Below are 17,008 nucleotides of genomic sequence, written 5' to 3'. Positions count from 1 at the left end.
TCTTCTGTTTTGTAATTTTAAATACAGACCCACAAGATGAGAATAAAATTGGCATTGATGGAATTCAGCAATTTTGTGATGATTTGGGGCTAGATCCTGCCCATATCAGTGTTCTTGTCATAGCTTGGAAATTCAGGGCAGCCACTCAATGTGAATTCAGTAAAAAGGAATTTATGGATGGCATGACAGAGCTGGGGTGAGTAAATGAATGACCTCTATAGTGCAGAATTGCTATCTTTTAAAAAAAAAAATTATCTTTTATTATTAGATAATTTTCACCACTTTTTTTAAACCAGCTCAGGGATATCAAGTTATTATGTTATTCCTGTGGGTCACTTTGTGTCTTACTTTATTGATCTCTTTTAAGTGATTTAATTGGTTTTCTTTTCATTTCCACCTTAATGATTTTTACATGTCTGTTGGGGTTTTTTTGGCTTTTTTTTTTTCTTTTGGTGGTGATGGTGGTGGTCTGAACTTGTGTCTTCATTGGTATGGGGAATTCCTGATAAAGAGAAATTTCCTTTTCCAAGGCATATCAGGATTTTTATGGTTTTAAAGAGTTATCTGAGGAGTGATTAAGTGACTTCCAAGAGATCAGGCCAATCACAGTGGCAGAAGCTAGATTGATATTAGCAAAGGCTTACAGACCAAGACTAGCTTTCTAGCTATTAGCTTTTCTGTTTCTCATTAATAATCATTGATTTTTAATGCATTGTTTTCTAAAATTTACAGAGTATAATTCAAATGAGGGGCAACTAGATGGTGCAAGTAGATAGAGTACTGGCCCTGGAGTTCGGAAAGCCTGAGTTCAGATGCAGCCTCAGATACTTATTAGCTGTGTGACCTTACCAAGTCATTTAATCCTAATTGCTTCAGAAATAGAGAAAGAGGAAAAAAAGAGAAATTAATTCAAATGAGAATCCGAGAGTTAGATACTGTGAATACCTATACATTTCCATTTATAGATCAGAAATCTAAGTTCAGAGAAATGATTTTCCTATGGTCCCATAGCTTGTAAGAATTAGAAATGAGTTTCAAAACTTGCTCTCTCCTGAATTCTTTTCACTAACCCAATACAGTTTTTTGTTCATATCAGCTCTTCACTACTTAAATCACTTATTCACCTCTACTTTTATCTTTACTTAATTTTGAATCCTTATAACCAATACTGTTGAATACTTTCTTTTTCTGCTATTCACTCCTATTCTACTTATTAAAATCGCATTATTTTACATTGAGATAAAATTTACAAAAATACATTTCACTAATCAGTTCACTAGAATGGTACTTTGTATCTTTGAATTACATTTCTTTAATCTAAGCATCTCTTAATACTTCAGGGTAATAAAGATAGGGGCAAGGATTTCTTTCATTTAATAATTAATTTAAGATTTTGTTATGTTGTTGGGCAAATTTTTTTTAATTTGGCAGATTTTTGATACCAATGAAAATAGGTGAAATTACATATAATTATATATGATGGTAATCTGTGGTAATGGAAATGCTAACCTGTTTGAATAAGTTTTGACCCTCTTACAGGAAAAATATTGTTTTGAGAAAACTGGTTTGAAATCCTTGAACTAGGCAACAGAAGGAGCCTTTATAACTTTTGAAATAAAAAAAATTCTCCTGAAACAGAGGGAAAGCATAAAAAGCATAAGTATTTGGAATGTGACTCTTTAGTTCTATAATGTGCCATGTTATTGGTGGATGCTTAAGAAATATTAATTATTATGATGGACACTTGCTATCCTTTTTAAAGTTTTTATCTCAATGATATATTTATGAAAAGTAAGAATTTCTAGGTACAGAGCAAAAGTGACCTACTGGAGAACTATCCTATTATAAGTTTCTGATCTATCCATTCCAAAAGTGGGTTGTAATCATAATGATACTTTTTGGAAAGAATTTTTAGTATTTTTTTAGCATGCCATTGTGGAAAGCTCTTCCTGAGGCTACTATTAGAAAAGTAATTCTTAGACTTTGTTCTGTAATGAAATATTTCCTATAAAGTGATTTTTTTTTTTCATTTAATGGATCTTGAATCATTTAAGCATTAATACTTTGCATTATCCATTTTGGATGGAAATCTTATTAAACTTTCTGACATGTTTTCCAACCTTTTGGGATTGATATATGCTGAACAGAATAGGCATTTGTCCGCCTTCTATTGTGCTGTTTCCATTATTTTATGGTCTGAGAAAACAGTAGACAAAGGTTTTTAGAATTGTTTATCAAAAAAAAAAATAAGATATGAAATGAGACCATGAGGCTCTGAATAGACCTTAGTGCATGTTTGACACATATATAAGGAGTACTTAATATCATGCTTTTTCATTCATTAGTGAATTTTTTTTAACATTCCTCAAAGTGGCAATGCTAATTTCAAAGACTTACCTAAAAATTCTTTTTCATTTTTAAAAAACTATTTCTCAATAAGTTGAAGTTGTTGTAAAATATTAGATATGGCAGTTTTCTTCGTTATGCTCTTTAAAAAAACTCATTTGTTAGTTTTTCATTATGATTTCTGCTTAAAGGTTCTTAAATATTATCTTGTGGGGAAGAAGCTAAATTATATTTCATCAGAAATGTTATTAAATGTAACTTTTTAAGCCAAACTGAGTACTATACAATACCATTAATATATGTGTTTTATAAAACTTTCTATTAGGTGTGATACTACAGAAAAATTAAAAGCTCTTTTACCACGAATAGAACAAGAGCTAAAGGATGCAATAAAATTCAAAGACTTTTATCAGTTTACCTTTAACTTTGCTAAGAACCCTGGACAAAAAGGTTTAGGTGAGTATAATAAATGCCAAGTATATAATGCTATATCTGATTTCTAGTGATATTATAGTGGCCATGATCAATGTTCCTTCAGTATCGCTGATAGTAATATTAGAAACTTCACTGAATCTTAATTTTTTTCTTTTAAGATTTTACTTGATAGTTTAGGCTGGGACAATTTGTGCTTTTTATGAGTGAATTGTTGATATCTTTTGACTTGAGGTATTCTCAGAGGTTTTGGAGAACTTTGAACAAATGGTATTGTGTAAAATATTTTGTGCCATACATAAATTTAAGACATCTCTATATCCTTGCATGACCATACTATAGTATATTGACATTAGCCTCATATTGATATTAACTACATCCAAAGTATTAGAGAAGTCAGCAGTTAACATTTAATATCTATCTTATGTTTGAAACTGATTTTCCTCTTTCACAGTGTCAATTCTTAGTTACTCTTGGCTAGTATTGAGATTAGCTGACCTCCATAACTTTAATAAAACTAGCATCAACAGTTAGCTAACATCAACAGTTACAGTGATACATTATCTTTTCCAATATGAAATCAATGTGTCAACCTAAATCTAAATCAAGCTACATTTCAGTATTTCTATTTTTTTGTGGAAATATTTGTCTTAGTAGTTGAAATAACTTTAAGAATATGAATATTATTCATTGAAGAATTGACATTTTTAAAGGTTTTTTTTTTCCTTTTCTAAACATTAGGACAGTTTAGCATATTTTTAAATATCTAGCAATCCACAGTGACCCATACCTTTAAACTAAAATTACAATGACTTTTTTTGTCTCAATAAGGTCCTACCTACAAATTTGAAAGCAGTTTATGATTTGTTAGACAGTATAATAAGAAACATTAGAAAAAAAGTGTTTTGAATTGATAAATGTTCTAACTTCCAAGATACTGATAAAACTTGAAGAAATAAGACAGTGTTTTGAAAAATGAAGAGAATATAACTTCCATGCAGACAATCTTAAACTCTCCATTTCCTCTACCCATAATTTTCATTTAAATACTATATATGTTCTGCTTTTGCATTGGAGTTAAATAGAACTATAAATATGTAATGGCGTTTTTAGTGCCTCACAATTTAAAAAATGTAGAATTGCCGATTACCTAATTACTACTTCAAAGGTGATTTTCATTTTTCTTCCTTTTCTCTTTCTTGTTTCTCACCCATATACTTTGGAATTGCTCTTTTGGTTTTTAATTGTTCATGTTCTTGAACTGCAGTGAGTCTGTTGTCAGCGTTCCCATTTCCTTTAGGCTGCTCTGTCACAACCCAAAGAGCTTTTTTTACCCTGCATGCCACTGCCTTGCAGATCTCGTGCCTGACACCTCAGGAGCACAGCCAGGCCTCAGCAAGAGGGTCCTTTAAAGGAAACCACTTGAGTCGGTCCACTTAAAACTTGAAAAGCTGGAAGTATCGTTGACTCCTGTGGGAGAACAATTAGGAAAGTATGGATGTCTTTTTCCCTAACCAGGGAAAGCGGGTGAGCAAAGCTGAGAGTCATGTGAATTATGTTAAAAGTACAGCAGCTAGTTCTAAAAGCAAGGGGTCTTGCAGATTTCATATTTATAAAAATTTTAACAGCATAGTATTCTTCATTAGAGTTCTTGAAAACCAGCTGAGGTCACATAAACATATTCATAGGACCCCTAATGGAAGAAGATTATGGCATATTTTCTTCATGAAGAAAATTATTAGTATTTCACTTGGCTGGACTTCAAAGGATGACCTGATTATTTTAACAAGAAGCTATAGAAACAAAAGGGAGTTATAGCTCACTGTCAGTACTGGAAAGAATGCTATTCTTTGGAAATAAGAAGAAAAAACTGAAATCAAAATTGGTTCCTCTCCCCTCTTCTGTGCCTACCTCAATTAAATTATAAGTTAGATGAAGAAAGGATTTGAATGCTAGCCTTCTTGACCATGGATATGTATCTCTAGGTGTCTTTATACCCTATCAGTCAGATTATGTGCATATGTGTATCACACACACACAAGGAATGTCAGTATATCACCCAGAAAGGAATAAAAAAAACCACAAAAAGTGCATGTTCCAGAAAAATTAGAGGAGTCAATAAAGGTGGCTGTAAAGGACTGCAAAAACTGACAACTGGAGCTTGTTGGATTGGTTCTTGTAATGTCTCTTCATGAGGAATAATTTGACTTACAGGAGTTTTTCATTCCTATGGAGATACTATGAAACATTGAATAATAATTCTACTTCAAAATATTTCTTGTAATAACATATCTGTACAGAAGAATAGAAGGATTAAATTAACCTACCCCAGGAGCCTGGTAACTGGTTGCTGGTTGCTCTGCCTCTCCCTTGGAACTGTCATCCAGTTTTTGTTTCAAGGCCTTAATACTGCCCCCCTCCCCCAATTTTTCTCTCAAATTTTTTTGATACTGTAAGATCCACTTTTTTATAGGTACTTGGCCCAAAAGTCATTTATTTTACTTGACTCAGCTGCAGCATGTTATCCTATTTCCCTATCCAATTAATTGTTAAGATCCACCCCAAATTTTAAGCTATACCCCAAAAAAATCTCTTTGAAAGGAAAGACATATATATTAGCATAAAGTGAAGACATTTCATCCCAAAACAGTAACATGCATTTGTATTTTTAAGCAACTCCCTCTAAATTAGTTGTCTCTATGAAAAATATAAATTTGTGGTTATATTTGTGCAATAAGAGGAGTGCTGAATCGGAAATCAAAGAATCTGGGTTCAAAATTCAATTCTACCACTTATAGTCCATACCATTTTGAGCAGTTCATTTAACCTCCCTGTTTGCTTCCCTCTCAGTTTCTTCATTTTTAAAATGAGGTTATAAAAATAACTTATTTTTTAATGTTCCTTCCAGTTCTAAATCTATACTTAAGAACAACTCTCAGTGTCATAGATCAGTGGTGTCATACTCAAATGGAAGTAGATTCCTAAGGGTAACATATTGACTTAGAAAACCACAAAATAGCATTATGGGGCTTCTGCAGTTAGCTGCACTGGAGCTTCAGACCTTAGTCTCCCTCATCCATCTCTAGAGATTTTTATTATCTAGTCGTATTATCTGCTTCTTCTTCCCCTCTATCCCTTTACTTGCATTTTTTCCTCTCCTATCAAGATTGTATCAGATGGTTGCCCTCGGGTGGAGGGAATGGGGGTGAAATTGGCTCTTCCATTTCAAGATTTCAGCTTACATTGGATCCCTTAACTATAAGAATTGACTTCTTCCACCCTCTGCCTGAGCCTGGCTCCTCCCAAATTCCTCCTCGGTACAAGATCTCTTCCTGTTTGTGTTCTGATCCTGTACTACAAGATGGTCTTTCTATAGAATAACTGCTCTTATTGGTTGAACTCAAAGGACAGTCTCCTTTGGGTCATGTGCTACACTGCAACTCAGCTTTCAGTTACTGGCTGTGATCACTGTCCTAACTTAAGTTACTGTTCATGTTTCATAGCCTTCCCTCACTTCTTCCTTTCAAGACAATAGGCCAGTTCAGAATTATGATTAAATAATTTAAAAACTTAAATAAACACATAGCAGCAGAATAAGGGGAAAATCTAGTATGATAAACCTCATTTTTATAGCTGAGAGTACAGGCCCAGAAAGATTGTAATTTGGTAATTAATATAACTATAGTTAGTACTAAACTGGATTTTAGAATCCTGGTTCCCATAGGCCTAGACCACTTATACTGCCACACTGCCTCCCATCAGCTGTATTGTAATCCTACAAAGATATTTTTATTTTATTGAGGGTACTTCCTCAACCAGTATACATTACAACTTGACTGCAGCTTAGTATATATCGTCTATTTTCTTCTCTGCAAAAAGAGATTGAATTTTTATGACTTCTGTGGATCTTTCTAGACCTAAATGCATAATCCTATGCTTTATGTAAATGGGAGGGAAATCCTCTTCTGTTAACAAAATCAGAGAGGAGTCTCTGATTTTAGCTAGATTGCTAATGACAGATGCACAGTTTTCTGTGAGATCTATTTTTGTCCTTGGGTAGAATCTTCAGAGCTTTTGATCCATTGGCATAATCCTTAAGAATTGAAGATTCTCACCACACTGTGATGAGGCAACAGAATGAGACTACAATGTAAACTAATCAGTTATATTCCAAAAATATGCCCTTAAAAAATTGGGAATTGAGGGGATGCTCATCAGTTGGGGAATGGCTCAATAAACTGTGGTATGTATTTATGACGAAATATTATTGTTCCATCGGAAATGATGAGCAGGATGTTATCAGGGAAAAAAACCCTGGAAAGTCCTCCATGAACTCAAGCAAAGTGAAATGTACTATATACAAATTAATAGCAATATTCTAGGATAACCAGCTATGAATGACTTTGCTATTCCCAACAGTACAATCATCTACAACTTCTCTTAAGGACTTATGAAAAATCTTATCCATACCCAGAGAAGGAACCGATTGTGTCTGAAAACAGATTGAAGCATTCTCATTTTTTTAACTTAATTTTTCTTAAAATTTAAAAATCTTAATTACGGTAGGGGATCTATGGTTTTTTTTCACAACTTGACTTTTATGGAAATGTTTTACATAACTTCCCAAGTGGTTTCTTAATTATGGGTGGGAATAAGGGAGAGAACCTAGAAATCAAAAATTTTAAAAACCTGTAAAAAAGTTTGTTGTTTTGAATGTAACTGGGGGAAAAATGCGCCCTTGATGGAGGTTTTAGGTTTCCACTTTCCCTCCCATCTGCTAGTTCTAAGTGGGGATGCCCTCAGAAAGTTGAGCTAAGGGAGCTGTGGCTGTCACTTGTGGGGCACAAAATGAGGCCTGGCACCTATTGCTCTCTCATTCCTTCATCCAGCTGTGTTCCTTCTACTAATGGCAGGAAGCATAGTCTTAAAGCTGGACAGGACTTTAAATATCATAGATAAACAGAACTTCAGATCATTGAGCCCAAAGATTAATTCTGTGGGGAATTACTATAAGTATATTTTATCAGAGCCTTTTGGATAGCATAAGTTGTATGCAAATAACTAAAAACTCTAATAAAACTATTGGTTTCATGTTGTGATAAACTTTTAGAAGTTTAAAAATAATGTGAAATATTCATAATGCAGTGTTAAACATATTAACAATATGTTTAAAAAGTATGTGCCAAACACTGTGGTCCTAAGTGCTTGAGGGGAAGTGGAAAAAACAGACAATGCAATCATAATGAGTAACCGAAAATATTAAGCTATCATTTTATGATCTTCTGGCATTGTCAGTAACCTTATTGGATACAAAACACTGTATTCTTTATAATATAAAATTTCATCCCAAATATAGACTCGACTTTGGAACTTAGAAATTTGGTGCTTGCACAAATGGGTCAGGTAATGATTATGATATGGACATTTTATCTGTTTTGGTTCCAACTTGCTTTTGAGGAAAGGAAATCAATGAGTCTGCAACTTCTTAAATCCAAAACTTGAATTAACTTAGTAAACCTAAAGTTTATAAAGGCAAGGAGGAAGAATAGGGGTGGGAAAGTGGAAAAAATGGAGAAAGGCAAATTGGGAAGAGCTGCATATAGTGGGAAATTGGTTGATGCATCAATCCTTGTGAACTAAGTGGACAAAAGGGCCATAATATTAGAGGGGAGGAAGAAAGCAGATATAGTTGTGTCTAGTAATAACAGTGACAAAATAGAATTATGTGAATTAAAAGGCTATATTTTACCCTTGAACTTAATTATTTTATTGGTTTGTCTGACTTGTAGTAACATTTCACTGTAATTTTGCTAGTTTGATTTTAAGTATTCTCAATTTGTTTATATTGTTTGTATTAAGTATTTGTTATGTTGTTTATATTAAGTATTCCCAATAAATGTTTAGAAGTTGATGCCTAGGATGTTAAGATATTAATAGTATACTTGATTTTAAATAACAAAATTTTATGTTGTCTTCTTCATGAACATTCTTGAGAAATTTCTGTCATAAAAATGAATTGTAAGTTGATGACTAAGTCAAATTGAAATATTTTTTAGTTAATAGATATTTTGTTAAATCTTCATTTTATAAGTGCTTTTAAAACTATTTTATAGTAGTAGTAAATAGATATATAAAAATTAGATAAAATTCAAAGGAAAAACCAGTAAGTGTATTATTTAACATAATATCAAAGATTTCATTTAAAATGATAATATAAAATAATTTAAAAATTTATTAGTTTAATGTAGTTTTATGGAGACTGCATAAATTGCATCACAAAATAATCACATAGTAAAATTTGATTTAGAAATAACTTCCTTTATGAAAAAGCTCATTTATGCTTCATTACTTTCAAGTAATTTCTCTGTGACAACTTTTATTGATTCAGTGCCTTGTTAGGAAATGGAGGAGTGTAATAAATTTAGTTAGCATTCTCTAATCTTAAATATGTGCAGTCATGAACATTCTATCCCAATCTTCTGAAAGTTAATTTTCTTACTAAAGGTGATTACATAGAAAGGTTACAAAACCTAGGATTCTTTTGAAATTCTTTAAGTAGGGATGTGGATTCCCTCTTTTTTTTCCTTCAAAAAATTATTTTATTCCATTGTCATCAGATGAAAACAGTGATACAAATTAGGATATTAAATGAGCTTCACGGAAATTAGCCTACCATTGGAAACAGCTTATTAGTGATTAATAATCTTCTGCCAATTAAACTTTCATTTTAGGTAAGAAAATATTTTACAGACCTTGAAAATGACTTTGGAATCCTTTCTTTTATATTGCACTTAAATTATTGATCATTTGTTTATTATAAATCTTTCATCCTTTTTATTACTATGTTTTAGCCTTCAAAATCCTACTAGAAGCCTTGAGTTCATCATGTCTTATTAGGCAGAAAGTATTTATTATATCATATCTAAACAATGTTGTTTTTTTTTTTTTCCCACATAATACCTATGGACTTAATGCAGCCAATTCTCAGTTGTCTTCCACATTGTGACTTATGTGGAAAGGAGGAGAAATTTTAAGGACTGCTCAAAGAAGAGATTGTTCAGAAAAAAATTTGGCATATTTTCTGGCAGTTAATAAAAAGAATTATATTTACTCAGATACATTTGAGGATACATTCAATATCTTCAAATAGGTTCATCAATATATTTTATTTTTTTAAAAAAAATCTTTCAATCAGAATGCCAAAGATACTTAAGTTTCTTTATTAAAGAAAAACCCAGAATGTCTTTAAACAATGAATAATACCTTGCTAGAATTCAATTCAGTTCAACAAATATTTATTAAGTACTTACTATATCCTGGCATTGAACTAATTGTTGAGGACACCAAGATTAAACATTAATTTTATCATCTGAATGAAGAATGAAAAATAAAAATTAAAAACTAATAAAATGCAATATCCTTTTTTTTGTTTGTTTTTTGGCTGAAGCAATTGGGGTTAAATGACTTGCCCAGGGTCACACAACTAGGAAGTATTAAGTGTTTGAGGTCATATTTGAACTCATATCCTCCTGACTTCAGGGCTAGTCCTCTATCTACTATCTAGGGGGGGCCCCTAGCTGCCCCCGTACAATATCTTTTTAAAATAATTGTCATTTGATATTTTTGAAGTTTTTTTAAATAAAAAAAAGAAAGAAAATAATATCCAAGATCATAGACTTAAAATTGAACATGACATTAGAGATCATTGAATCCAACTTCCTTATTTTATGAATAAGGAAACTGAGCCTCATGGAAGTGACCTGACTTGCCTGAGGTCACATATCACTCAGAAGGATCAGAACCAGAATTTGAATCTGATTTTTTTTTTCTAAATTATTCTCCATGCTTCCAACAGCATGTCCCTATAAAATGTTTTTTTCCCCTAACATATTTGAAGAATGATTATTACACAATTGCAAAAAACAAGCAAACAGATGGACTTATGATACTTCCCAGAAATATTATTTAGAATATCATCTTTTGAAAAAATTAGAGGAATATTATCATGGATATAAAAATATTATGACATAAAAGTTCTTAATATTGGGCCTGTGAATCTATTTTATGTTATTGTAACTGTATTTTGATATTACTGTTTTCCTTTGGAATTCTGTGTAGTTTGTTTTATACATTTAAAATTTTTATTTTTAAGAAAGAGATCTTTGGGCTTCCCTGGATTGCCAAAGGGGTCTATGACAAAAAAAATCAAAGAACCTCTACTACCATAATTGATATTTAAAAAGACCTAATATATTTTTCTAAAAATGTGAACAAAGTGTGGACAGCAGTAGAAAAAAAAACCACCATATTACTTTGTACATTTATCAACTGCTTCCTCATTTTCTTTATAAGTTTACTTGTGGTACAATGTTTTATATTTTTTTGTCTGTACGTGACTGTGTATGAACTTAATAAAATGATTTAAACAAGTTTAATTCCTTTTTGTTTAATTTTGTAAGAATCTAGCCTGAAATCATATATTTTGAGAAAACTTGGAAGAGAGAATATGATGAATCCTTGATCATAACAACTGCTATTGTCGTTCTGCTAATATTTTGAAGATGAGCACTTTATCTTCTTTGCCTGAAATATTAAGATAACTAACATAAAACTAATAAACCAGCAGATTCTTTTAAAGGATACTTTCCTATCTCATGTTGTAATCTTTAGATATAGCTGCTCCAAAATCTATTTTATCCTATGAATCCCATGGTTTATTAAATAATGATATGATTTATTATTCCTTTTCACTTTCCTGTTGCATCTTCTTTTTGCTTAAGACAACTTAACTTATTTATTGCCCCATATTTATTGCCCATTCTAGAAACATAATAATGGTTTTCATGTAAATCTACTTTTACATACTCTTTGTTCTTTCATATATATATATATATATGTTAAATTTGCTTTTACAAACCTCTGGTAATACAAACATAGAAACCAATTTCCTTCCAAGGGCCTTTAATCCAGTGAAGGGTTAAAATGACCAGAAACTATCCAAATTAAGCATCATTTTTCATGAAACTTTATTTTTTCTTTTCCCCCCTAGGTAAACCTCCATTTCTCTCTATGTGTGCTTTATATCATTATGATCATTCCAGCTGGGAGAGTTGAATGTAGATTTCAATTAATGCTCTTCCTAAGTGATAAGCAATATAGATTTAGGAGCAGTTCAAGACTAAGCATCTACTTAGCATTGTACTACAGGTCTTATAGGTAAGGTTGAGAGAGCAGTTCTGTCCTTGTCAATTGGTTATAACTTTGATTTTAATTGTTTCTTCCAGGTGAAAACTCCAAGGCCTGGGAATTTAAGATCAAGGGATAATATAATCGATCCTTCTTTTTTTTAGTGGCTAGAGAGTTGAAACATCAGAATTTGAAGGTGGTAGCCAAACATAATGTTTTAGTTAAAATTTCATAGTGAGACCGAAAACTAAAATACTCTTGAATGAGGTAAATTATTTCAGAATATCATGATTTAGGAATAATCTAAGGCAGTTAAATGATTCAGCCTGTATCTCCCATTTAAAGATACATTTTTTTGAAATCTCAGTCCAACAGCTGCTACTGGGAATGCTGACACAGGTGAATGGCTTGAATATTAAGGAGTTTTGAGCTGCATTAGGACTAGGACTGATCAGTGTCTGCTCTAAGTCTTGCACTAGTACAGTGAGCCCCTGGGAGTGGGGGGAGGCACCAGACTGCCTTAGAAGGGTCCCCTCATTCTGAGTCAGAAATGGAGCAGGTCAAAGTGTCCATGCCAATATACAATAGGATCAGGCCTATTGAGTCACTGTTGCCTCTCTAGCCTGCATTTCTGTCTAGGAGGAAAATGTCAGGTCTGTTTTCCACAATTTTTAAAGTATTCCTCTTAACAGCGAGGATTTTTTTTTTACAGTCTTGCTCTTATGGTTCCCCTTTATTACGATCTGTCTAGAAAACAGCATTTGAATTCTTTACTTTAGGAAAAAAAAACTATGATTTACAAATTATATGCATATGAATATTATCAAATGTCAGTATAAGTATGCCCAGCACAAAGAAAACTTTGCTAAATGCAAATGAGACTTATAAACATTTTGTGTTTGGTGTAATTGTAAACATTTTGTAAAAGAATTCACCTCCTTTCAAAAGAGATTCCTGAAATTAAAATACTAATTATGGAGAAATTAATTATGCATAATTTAAAGCCACTTATAGGCATCTCTCAACTAGATAAATGAATATGGAATATTTATAGAATAAACTTCTTATGGTTGTAGCAATAAGGTACTTTTAGTGTCCTGTACAATTTTGAATTCAGGAAGTTTGTCTTAACTGGTATTTTTTTTTTTTTTTTTTCAGATTTAGAAATGGCTGTTGCTTACTGGAATTTAGTCTTATCTGGAAGGTTTAAATTTTTAGATCTTTGGAATAAGTTTTTGTTGGTAAGTAGCTCCTCCCTTCCCTCCAACCCCATTCATATCTGCAAATGCTCAGTGGCAATCAGGGTCTGTAGATTATAAGGATGGTGCTTTCCTCTAAAAATAGTTGTCTAACCTTTTTGGCAGCTTCAAACTTGGAATTAGAAACCATAGAGTGTTCCAATACACATTTGAAAATCCATTGTCTAGAAAAAAATCATACATCTTATCAGATTTAGCAGCATATCTGTGTTTAAGCTGATTATAAGAGAAAGAGGATGTAGGGCAGATACACGGGAGTTGTTCTAATCCAGAGCTTGCCTAGCAGACCCTCCATCTTTAGTTGACCCTTCCATTACTAGGATTTGTTTTAAGTACCTTCTGAGGCTTAATTTTATCACTTTCTTTTAGTATTTAGAAATTTTTTAGTAAAATGTGTTTTTGGTTACACTTTTTCTTAGTTCTTTTATGTTGAAGTTTTTATTCTATTAAGTCAAGTGGCACAGTGTAGAACACTGGGCCTGGAGTTAGGAAGAGCTGAGTTCAAATTTTACCTCAGACACCTAACTGTAGCCATGGGCAAATCACTTAATCTCTGTTTACTTGAGTTTCCTCATCTATAAAATTGGAATGATAATAATAGCACCTACCTTGAAGAACTCTTATGAAGATAAAGATGAGACTGTTTATAAAGTATTTTGCAAAACTTCAAATGCAACATATTATTATTAAATATAATAATAGCATATATTATTATATAATATTATAATAAATAAACTTGTTTTCTGTCAGTCATTAAAGGAATTCTTTTTATTTTTTATTTGTAAAATTAAAATTCTCTTTATGATTACCATGTAGTCTTTGTAAAAAATTTAGTAGTTTTATAGCATTTTTTCACTAAAAATTGAAGAGCAGCTCTTTCTTTATTATTTCTTTGTAAGGAAATCAGTGTATATTGCTATTTTTAAAGTTGTTTTATTCAAATGTGTTTTAAAATAATCAGGGGAGACAAAAGGAATTGTCTTCTTTTAAAAGAGATCGTTTGTGCCAAAGGTTTGTGCTAAGTTAACAAAAACTCAACAACCTTGCTAGTATTGTTTCCATTCCACAAAAATGTATTAAGTCCCTTTTGTGTGCAAGGAAGTGTACACTGTGATGAAGATACAAAAGATAAAAATCCTCTCAAGATTATCATGGTATCATGAAGAAGATTTTATATGTTCTCAGTAATAAACAATACAAAGTAAGATGTTATTAGCACCAAAAGGAAATCCAGAGTCACCTAGAAATATAGAAGGAGAGGGAGTCATCAGGAAGGGCTCCCTAAAAGAGGTGGTCCCTGAATGACTCTTGGAACAAGAATAGCTCTTTTTTTCCTTAAGCAAGAAAACTCTTATTAATATAAAATAAAGAAAAAGGAGAAGGAGAGATTTGGGAATGAATTGGAAAGAGGTGTTTAATAAAGGTTGAATTGAATGGAAGCAGACAAAATTTAGGAGTTTTTTCAACTTATCACAGGCTTCTGAGACAAATTTTATCTCTTAGAAAATGAAATAAATGATACAAAGTTGATTTTCCTTCTTGATGCAGAAAAAAGAAAAAAACCAGAATTAGATTAAACCATTATAGTTAACAACTAAAACTTGTATAGAAAATACTTAATTTGTCCATTTTTTTTTCTGATTCTTGATCTTTTTTTTAAAAACTGTTTTCTAACAAAACAAATGCAAAAGTTAGTAATTGGAGATTCATTTGTAATTTAAGCTGCAGTTCTATTGATTTCTTATGTAAGAATAAGTATCATGTATTTGCTGGATCATGCAGTAAATAGGCTGAGCTTTTATTTTGCCCACCTACAAAAGCCAAGCCAATCATGCAATAAACTCAATACCCTAGAAACTATAAACCCAAAACTAGTACTAGTTCACTGATAGAAGCAATTTAAATTTCCTAACATAATCCCAGAACAGAAATTACAAGTCTCTTAGAGAGAGACTTGTAATCTTTTAAACAAAACCCTAGAAAAATATAAATTTCTTGCTCTTATTTTGGTTTACTTTTTAAAAAGGTGCACTGAAGCCTTTGTATAAATCACTTTAACTGTCTGCCTTTCAGAAAATAAATTTTGTTATTATGTTAAGATCCTCTAATTATATAAAATGGCAGAACATAAATTAACCATCCTTTTTTCAAGGGCTTAGATTAGTTTTGGGGGGAACCTCAAGAGGATGAAGTAAAAGTCATCCCTTTCTGGTTTGGCAGGTAAAAAAGTAATATCTATACATGAACAATAGATTTGATCACTGAAAATTTTGTCTTATTAAAATTTTAAAATCAAATACATTCTACTATCAAGTTCTAGAAATTATATTAAAACTTTTTTCATGGCAAAACCTGTCATACTATCTTTATAGGAATAAATATAATTCATCTTAAATGTAATTATTTTTATCATAGGAACATCACAAAAGATCAATCCCAAAGGACACTTGGAACCTTCTACTAGATTTTGGAAATATGATTGCAGATGATATGTCTAACTATGATGAAGAAGGTAAAAAAAATTGAGATTTCAGAAATGTACTTCTAATATTTCATATAAATCCAGCGTGAAATCAGTTTTTTCTTCAACTTTAAAACTTTATGCTCCGCCACTCCAAATATGCCTAAAATTTAATGTCTGAAATAGTAATAAAAATATTTTAACATAATTTTTCATTCTTAGGATATATTATTCTACTCTGATAAGGCATTTTAAGATATTTCTCACACTCCACTTATATTTAAGATCTTGTTTTCTGATTCATCTATAATGGCATATATCAAGCATATATATAATCAGACAAACTTTGAGTCCTTTACTATGAGATAGGAACTATAGAAAAAAATAAAGTACAAGTCATAGTTCCTGTTTTCTAGGGACTTGAAGTCTCCTCAGGGAGAAAAGGTAATCTAAAAAACTTGTCAGACAGCATTTTGCAGCAAATGGGTGTGAAAAGACAAGGTGCTTTTGCAGCTCAGAGGGATTAGTGGAATTCATTTTGGACCAGATAAGTGTGGAAAGGCTTCACAGAAGAGGTAGGATGCCAACAAGTTTTTATCAAGTAATATTCAGTGTGAGTGTGCAATAAATGCCTTATTCTCATTTATATTGTATTAAAGAAAAACACAAAAGTTTATGAGATTAGACACAATCTAGATGAATGGGACTTTGATGGAAAGAAGTAAGGAATATATTTTACCATAAATATATGTATCCTATGGTGTGGAGGCAGAATAACCTGGGTGATTCTTTTTGGCAGATTTCCAGTCTAGTTTGGAGTGGAGAGTGTAACGGAAGAGGAAGTTGGGAAAGTAGGCTAGATATCTAGTATAGAATGCCAAATTAAGAAATTTAAATTTATTTTATAGGCAACTGAGAACAGATCTATTTTTACATTGTTTTATGCTACAGTATTCAAATCATTACTGCATGACGCTTTAAACTATTTCATTTTTATTTGTGCCTCTCCCTGTGTATGGTGTCTTTCAGAAAAATGTAATAGGTGAGGGCCTGTTACTGTGATTTTATAAATGCATACATTCAACTCTTGGATAAGGAAAGTCCCTCTACCAAGCACCTTCTCTGCAGCTTAATTTCAAAGGTTAAGTGACTTCTCTAAAGTCACATAGTCAGATATGTCAGGCAGGATGTGAACCCGGGTCTTGCTCCTTTCAAGATCACCTTCTGTGAATCACACTGCCTTTCTTAACTAGTTGATTCTGTGAATCACAAGGTTCATTAATGCATGATCCCTTCAGTTCTTAATATTTAAACATTAGAATTA

The 17,008-nt window shown here is 31.9% G+C and overlaps 1 protein-coding gene across 9 annotated transcripts in view; it reads left to right on the top strand.

Annotated features, from left to right (window-relative positions):
- The window catches only part of DCUN1D2 (defective in cullin neddylation 1 domain containing 2), a 33,132-nt gene that overhangs the window by 13,932 nt on the left and 2,192 nt on the right, over positions 1 to 17,008 (top strand). For 8 of the 9 annotated variants that reach the window (XM_031958755.1, XM_023500465.2, XM_012546207.3 and 5 more), the window contains exons 3-6: positions 28 to 196; positions 2,672 to 2,802; positions 13,123 to 13,205; positions 15,639 to 15,735. In XM_031958755.1, coding sequence (XP_031814615.1) covers positions 28 to 196; positions 2,672 to 2,802; positions 13,123 to 13,205; positions 15,639 to 15,735 — 480 coding nt within the window. Of the gene's footprint in view, positions 1 to 27; positions 197 to 2,671; positions 2,803 to 4,134; positions 4,306 to 13,122; positions 13,206 to 15,638; positions 15,736 to 17,008 lie in introns of those variants that run through there. The other variant, XR_004232860.1, reaches the window with a different exon arrangement.

Source organism: Sarcophilus harrisii, chromosome 3 (genome assembly GCF_902635505.1).
Source record: "Sarcophilus harrisii chromosome 3, mSarHar1.11, whole genome shotgun sequence".
NCBI lineage: Eukaryota > Metazoa > Chordata > Mammalia > Dasyuromorphia > Dasyuridae > Sarcophilus > Sarcophilus harrisii.
This window is presented reverse-complemented; position numbering and strand designations above follow the sequence as displayed.